Source organism: Eimeria acervulina, genomic scaffold, assembly GCF_000499425.1.
Source record: "Eimeria acervulina Houghton genomic scaffold, Eah_scaff335, whole genome shotgun sequence".
NCBI classification, from domain to species: domain Eukaryota; phylum Apicomplexa; class Conoidasida; order Eucoccidiorida; family Eimeriidae; genus Eimeria; species Eimeria acervulina.
Window position 1 is genome coordinate 1 of NW_013547456.1, and position 7,896 is coordinate 7,896.

Sequence of the window (7,896 nt, forward strand, 5' to 3'; positions counted from 1 at the left end):
ATATATATATATATGCAGTAACGAAGCGAGCAACGCAACATCGGCATGGTGTACGCACACACCTGTTATATGCATATAAAAGGCGAATGCATTTGATTGAGTGCAGACGGGGAGGCAGGTGGGTGTGCATACGCCGCAGTGAGGTGTATATCCACAGTATTCGCTCTCTGTCTCTGTCTCTGTCTCTGTCTCTCTCTCTCTCTCTCTCTCTCTCTCATTCCTTATATATATATATATATATATATGCCTCAATGAGGTGCATATGCACACTATTCGTTGTGGTAGGAGTTGTTTTTGGTGTTTGTTTCTCAGTTTTTAACAGAAAATAGAAATGATTGCTTCCTCGGTGGAGAGACAGAGACAGACAGCTGAGGTGCTGTATCTGCAACTCAGCAAAGAAGCCCTCATACATCCTTCTGGCTGTGCAGGCTTAGGAGTTATGAATGATAGTCTTTATAACATTAAATACTACACAAACAAACAAAGGCTTATAGACAACAGCCTGCACCACGCTAAAGAAGTTGTGAGGGGGCGTTTGAAGGCAGAGAGAAGCGAATAAATTCACTATCCGTCTGTCTGTACACATGCATTTATACAATATCAAATTCTTTTCTTTAAAGGTTCCTGCACTCCTCTTGCTGTGGCTGTCTGTCCGTCTGTGCATACAAACAAACGCGTAAATACCTCTTCTTGCAAAAGCCGAGAGGAGAGAGACAGCCCTCAAAAAAGAAAGAGAAAGTGAGAAGAGCAGCACTATGTACGCTCGATGCTGTCTGTCCATACACTCCACTACTGCGTTTTGATATTATTATATTCAACATTATTACAAGACGGTAAAGGGATATACGCTACAGGGTGTCTGTACACCTCAGGACTCATGAGTGCGCATTCAAGAGTCAGCGCATGCAGACAAAAGGAAAGACTTTAATTTCTTTTTGAATTTAAAACAAATGGCATGGCACTGCGCCAACACCCAGCTAACGGAGTCAAATAAATGAAGCTGGCAGCCGTACTGTGGGCACATCATCGCAGCTAGCCATGGCTAGTCGTAGCTAGCTGCAGCTACCGGTGGCTAGTTGTCTGTACACCGCCACCGAGACAGCTAGCTAGCGTGGAGGCCAGGTCTTTGAAGGGGGTTATTTTGAGAATAGTTGGCTTGGCGGCGTTGCAGTTCTGTTGTTGTTTGTTTGTTATTCTTATTATTATTCTGCTGTTGCTGCACCCTCCAAGAGCTGAGCGGCAATTGGATAGAAGGGGCTTTCGGGAGTAATGTTTCTTGCTGTTGGCATTGCTGCTCTCCGAAGACGTGCTGCTGCCTGCTCGATGAGAGGCGCTCCTCTTTCACTACTGATCGCTATGATTTGAGCTGCTGCACCTCTTAAAGCCATCGTTCCAGCAAAGAAGGAATCGATGCATAGGGCCTCCTTTCCCGCAAGGTTTAAAGAGGCCTGAGAAGATATGAAGTGCTCACAGTCTAGAAAAGGAGAAGGGGAGAGACCGAGAATACGGCTATAAGGACCATCTTGAGCGGCGGAAGACAAAGAAAGAACACTTAAAGAAGAAAGCCAAATAGATGCCTCCATCTCTGGAATATAATACGGAAGACCCTCTTCGGTCACCTGAGAGGATACCTCTAGCCAATAGATGTATTTTTCTGAATCCCAGTTAGTTTGAGCTTTCAAATTTTTAGAAAAAAGTTCAAGTTTATCAGACATCATTGCTGAGAGGTCTTCAGAAGACAACTCCCTCTCCCTGTTTATTAAGTTGAATATCTCTAGCAACAACACAAGCAAACGAGCCCCTTCCGTCTCCAGCTTCGCAGCAACAACAGCAGATGGCTGCTCTTTCACCTCACCCAGCCGCCGCAGGAATTCTAAACAAAGCTCGAGGGCGATTGTCTCGAGCGCCCTCAACACTCGGCTCCAAGCCCCCACCGGAACTTTAAGACGCAGCCCGCGTGCAGTTGGCGGCGGCTCATAGAATGGCAACTGTGCAAGAAGAACCTGTTGTTCGTCTTGCGCTGGAGGAGGAGATCCATTTAAAAGAGAGTCTTCATAGAACGAGGCCAGGATGTAATCTTCGAAAGGAGATTGAGGAGTCGTTGTATCGTCAAGACGCACAGCGTAGTGACTGTATGTACAAGTACCCAATGAAGGCTCTTTTGAACCTGCTGAACCTCCCCAATAGACCACATAACGAGGCCCGTACTGTGGGTGCCAGCCTAAGGGCCTTTCCCACTTCTCAAATGCACATGTGCCTTGCGAAACCAGCAACAGCAAGCTGAAACACGAAAAAAATGAAAAATAAGGAGCCTCCCCAGATCGACGAAACAAAGGGCTCAAAGAGTTCATTATAACCTAATAAGAAGATATATCAATGAAAAATTCAATCAAATAGAATCAATAAAGAGGAAACGCAGACCTGTTGGTCTCGGCACAGATCCACTCCGGCGCCAACGATAACCCGCTATATCAGATGATCCTTCGGCAAAGCATGATTGTTCGTGGCGGCTTCAAATGTACTTATTGAAAAGAAAACAAAACATATTTTTCAAGGATTCCGTTGTCTTGGCGGGGCCGCAGTTCAAGGCAGGCGTTGTTGTTGCATCAGACGACGGACGCCCGTAGACCAGCCACTCAGGTGTTGTCGGCGGCGGTTCCCTGGTTTGGAATTTTAAGAAGGAAACGAGAACACGATGGTTAATTGCTGTTCTTCTTTCCTAAACCCTTAGTAGAGATTATTTGAAAGGGATATTCTTGAACTGGCGGTGCATGTCTTCACTGCAAGGAACCCGAGCACGGGTCAGAACCGCCGGCAACTTGGGAAACCGGTTTGTGCTGGCTGCCCCTGCAGAGAGAATAAATTTTCTTTGTGCAGGGGCTAACCAACAGCTTCATGACGTCGTGCAATAAACCAAAGAACTTCTCAACGGACCCTTCTTCCAGGGAATAGTGAATCAACTAAAGGCCGCCTTCGCTGTATTTTAGGGCCCGTGCCTTGTGCCTCGTGGGGCGCATCTATGTTGTTGTATGGTTGGAGGAAAAGAAGAAGGATGTGGTTTCTTTAGGAGTGTCTACTCTGCATAATGCACTGTTAAAGTCAATAGTCTGACGACAACTTTAATTGCAAATGTTTCAAGTTTTTATGGACTGTGAACATTCTGCGGCTTCTTTGTCTGTTCTCCCCTTTGTCGGTTCTCCCCTGTCCTGCTGATTTTCGAAGAAGACATAGTCATAGCCGCTGCTGCACTTGTTGTGGAATCATCGGCTACCTTTTCCGCTTTCTCCTTCAAAATGTCTTCTTCGTCTGTCTAAAGTTCGCCACCTTCAATACTGCCCTCCAGGGGGTTTTGCGCGTTTCTTTCTGCATTGGCGTCTGCAACTATAGCACCACCTTTGCAGCAGCCAGCAGCAAGTCCTTCTGTTCTTTTGACTGTTTGCACCTGTAATATACCTCAAGCCATTTGCACTATTCATGAGCATTATTTTTCAATATCGGCTTGCTCATCGCTTCTCTCTCTTCCTTCAGGGATGATTGTATGCCTCGACAGCTGATCACGCGCATAGAACTGTTTACAGTGCTGAAAAGTCATTGAGTTTAAACAGTTGTCAATTTATAGCCATTTACTAACTTATTCTGTTTATTGGGCTCTCGAAGAGCAGTCCCCTGGAGCTGGCACGCATAGAAGCCAACCCATACACTGAAGGCGAACATCTTAGCACTCAGGCCAGAAGTTGAATGAATGAGCACCGTGCACCTGAAGGACCCTCACCGCAGCACTCCCTCACCTTGAGTGAAAAGGACGGGGTTCAATAAATGGTAATTTCAATCGAATTTAATTTGTACTTATTCTCTAGTGGTCTTTTTCTCTTGCATTTTGCTGCTTCCGGACACGCATGAGCCGTACTATGCAAGACCACCCCGCCTTTCCTAAGGGGACTGCCCAAGTGCAGTCTGTTTCTTTCGTGATTATGTTGATTTGTTTCTTGCGCTAAACAGCTTGTGCACATTATAACCGTCATATGCGCAGCCGCTCCTTCACCTCGAGGGCGCCCTGTGCCACAAGGCGAACCGAAAGGTCGAGTTGAACATGTTTCGCCTACTGCACTTCCCCCAATTTCCAGGTTGAGACAAACAAAGATTGGGGGATTGTGAAAGCGAACCAAATGCGCAACAGTATTGTTAGCTGCAGTTCTAAAATATCACGCGACATGTCTATTACACAGTGCATGTATGGTGGCAAGCTAGGTACTGCACTGTGCCACGGATACTCAGGTTCATTCAAGCTTTCCGACTGATGAGTTCCGAAGTTGACAATTCACCTTGCCCGAGTGTTTGCCAGTTTTATCCAACAGCTGATCGGAACAGGTTGAATCTCCGCGCTTCGAAACTACCCTCCGCTCCTGCTCTGTACTGTTCAGCAGTATATGGACGAATTGCTAGATAAGCAGGCTTCCTAGCACGTTGGTCTTCATCTCCCAGCACACTTACGCACGCAAACATTCCACAATTGGCATTTCTTCTGTGGAAGTTGACGCGCAATCAGATCGGAGTCTCAAAGAAAGTTGGAGAGGGATGTATATACCCAACAGACAGCTAACTAGTCTCTTGACTCACTCTGCTTTAAGAGCCCCAGCATTTGGCCTATGAAAGCAAACGTAAGTTATGCCGGTATTTGACACACACAGCAGCATGTAACGTAGAAGCCTAAATGGCCATTTCCACACGCATGCCAGTAGAAAATGCTCGTACCAGCATTAGACAAACCATGGTAGAGGAGGACGATGACCATCTCGGGATTTCTACGATCCAGCTACAAATAAGTTTACAATAAATGGGGAGTTGTGCCTATTCTGGGGCTATGGGATTTAGTACGGTGAGCAAAAGGCACATGCCCAATACAGACAATCCTCAGGTATGCAGTTCCAACGATGCCTTTCGTTCCACGGATAATTTACAACCCGCCTAATTTGAATTTTCCCCCCAGATGAGAATGAATTGGAAAGTTGGAGACGGATGGATATACACAACATACAGCTAACTCGCCTCGTGACTTACTTGGGGAAATAAATTCAAGATACAAACGGCATTGATTTTCGGTAGAAGTTTCCGCACGCAGCACGCATTTTGCTAGCCAGCGGTTCACGGCTCCCACACAGCGCGATCCTGAGTAAGCTTGCGAAGACGGAGCCGAGTGAACAGTTTCGTATGCCTACATGCTGTGTACAGAAACTTCTATCGGAAATCAGTGTTGTTTGTAACTTTTGAATTTATTCCCGCGGACATCGGGGAGAACGCTTTTAACCTCGATCCAACTTCTCAAGGACAAGTCAGCCCTTGTGCCCTCACCCGAAGTTTCTCACCGACATTTGTTATATTTAATGGGATATTACATCTTTAGACTTTGAAACTAATTTTTCTAATGCTTTACTTGCTGCTTGAAGCTGTTTGCCATACATAGGAATGTCCAGCCCCAATGCGACTACTGGGGCTGGACATTCACAGCGGAAAACGCAGGCGCTTGCCTGAATAACAGTTTTAAAGGATGAACGATCTAAATTTAGTAGTCTTTCTGTCGACTCCAATATTTGAAACGCATTAACGGAATTCTAGAAGGAAGTCCTGCGTGGCACTTTCAAGGGTGTAACTATAGAAGTACGTGTGGATTGCCGCAAGGTCAGAGTGGAGGACTACAACAGCTCTGTTCAGCCTGCGTGGGTCTGTACTCACAAGGTTTCCGTGGCCGCACTCTGCAGGCGCATTACACCTACTCCGTTAACTCACTCACACAGGGCGACAATGGCGACTGGCTTAGCACTTAGAGACTACCTCTGGTCCCTTGGTCTAGGATTTCTCTCGTTTACAGCGGGGTCGTTGGTCATGCACAAAGTGCTGTCTCCAGACCTGTCTGAGCCTGACCTACACAGCCGGTTGACTGCTCAACGTGACGCTATTAAGGAAGTTGAACAATTTTCTCGCAAAATGGATGCATAAGCCGATACTTTTTCAAAAAAATCGAACTTTCAAAAACAATTGCGATTTGTTTGATGCGATTGGATTGGGACTACTTCGATACGCGCAGAGGTCACATGGAAAGCTCGAACTCTATCCGCAGGAGGGCGGCACGATGTACTCCTGGATGCATCTATCCCCTCGAAGCGTACCCTGGGATGGTATTCATTTCGAACAGGCTGCAGTGCATCGAATGAGTAGTAACTTACCTCGAAGCATCCGGGTGAGGGCTTGGAGACGTAGGCGCATTGTCCTTGAATGCTAACTGCACCATCTTCACACTTGACCTGTCGTACGGCCAAGTGTGTCTTCGTGCAGGAGCATTGATTATCACAGCATTTTTCCGTGTATCCGGGTGGGCACTCCACAACCTTTTCCTCTCTAATGACCTCAATGCACTTGTTGTCGTGGGGCTCTCCTGTGAGACATCTGGAGAGGGGCTCAGCGACAACGACTCGGGTGCATTGGCACTGGCCCTTCTTGTCCACGACATCGCATGTGAAGCCTTCTGGACAAGTATACAAGAGGCGTTTTTTTGCTTGAGTTAGACAGTTCCCAGCTTCGTCAATCTCTCCTCTGCAGATGGGCATCGTGGGAAGCACTTGCCGATGGAGACATCTGCACAGGTCTCCGGCGCATTCGAGAGAAAACGGTAGTGCACATTCGCATGTGACGGGTCCGACTGGCTTGCAGTCGATCTCTGGCTCTGGTGCTTCCTTTGATGGATATACTGGCTGCTTCTTGGAGGGTGCCTGCTTTCGAGGGACCGCCCTTCGAGACTGGCACAGAGCATAAATATCTGGTTCATAACAGAAGCCATCAACCTCCTGCAGGCCTTCAGGGCATCCACAGTTTGGCAATGCCTCCGTTGTCTTGGCACATGCGGAACACAGCGGGCTGTATTTCTTCTTCTTCTTGATGGTGTGAGAGATACACTCATACTCGTCCGGGCAAACGTACTCAAATCCTTGTTCTGTTGTTGTTATGCAAGAATCTCCCTCCGGTGACAGAACATCCGGTGGAACGCAAGTGGGAGCGGGCATTCCAAGTTCTTCTTTGATGCACTGAGTTCCATGCTCGGAAAGGCCAAAACCAAGTGGGCATTCGGCGACGGGTTGGTGGGCAAGAAGCCTTGTGCAGTGACCATCCTGGAACTCAGTTCCGTCTGGACAGCGAGCAATCTTTTCGGCCGTTTGTGGTTTAGCGCAACAGGGTGATTCTGCTCCGTCCTTCTTCTTGCAAACCGTGATGTAGTGATCAGGACACTGCAGCACAGCTTGCGCGGGCATGACACAGAGGCCGTCCACCATGTTCCCGGTTTGGCATATTTCCTGGAGAGGAGTCTCGTTACGAACGTATAAAGCTTGATATTATCCAATACCGTTTACCTGTGGGTCACTTTCAGTTGCCCGGATGCACGTTCCGTCAGTGAGAGTGTATCCATCTTGGCAAGAGCACTTTGCTGGGGGCATCGCTTTCAGCTGTCGCATCACCACCTCCGCAAAGCTTTCCTCATTAGCATCGCCGTCTCCAGCCGTTAGGGAACGAGACCCAGTGGCCGAACAAAACAATGTGACAGCAATAATATAGTGCCTCATTATAAAAAAGGGATTTAGCGATAGAAAAAAAAGGCTAACCGATAACTGATTGACAAAAGCAAGAACTGAACAGGGCGCAGTTCAGCACACTGTATGCTCACAATTCCTGGCAGCTGTACAGACATCCCGGATTTTTGGCCTTCAAAGACCGCCACTTTCCACAATATCTGTTTTTGTTGCCCTCCCAAGGGGTCCTTATGTTTTTGCAGACCAGATACACTGGATCTGACACCCCAATTCTTCAGTCTCGCCTTTTTCCCGACTATCAGTCTAGCACAATTTGAAG

At 47.4% G+C, this 7,896-nt stretch overlaps 2 protein-coding genes across 2 annotated transcripts; both read right to left on the reverse strand.

Annotated features, from left to right (window-relative positions):
- Nucleotides 1-1,202: 1,202 nt before the first annotated feature.
- On the reverse strand, nucleotides 1,203-3,714 carry EAH_00033520 (hypothetical protein, conserved; the record flags this gene model as incomplete). Its single annotated transcript, XM_013392233.1, has 2 exons — nucleotides 1,203-2,280; nucleotides 3,632-3,714. The coding sequence occupies 2 exons, from the start codon at nucleotides 3,712-3,714 to the stop codon at nucleotides 1,203-1,205; spliced, it is 1,161 nt and encodes a 386-aa protein (XP_013247687.1).
- Nucleotides 3,715-6,105: 2,391 nt separating this feature from the next.
- On the reverse strand, nucleotides 6,106-7,610 carry EAH_00033530 (oocyst wall protein COWP, putative; the record flags this gene model as incomplete). Its single annotated transcript, XM_013392234.1, has 3 exons — nucleotides 6,106-6,165; nucleotides 6,222-7,343; nucleotides 7,401-7,610. The coding sequence occupies 3 exons, from the start codon at nucleotides 7,608-7,610 to the stop codon at nucleotides 6,106-6,108; spliced, it is 1,392 nt and encodes a 463-aa protein (XP_013247688.1).
- Nucleotides 7,611-7,896: the final 286 nt, after the last annotated feature.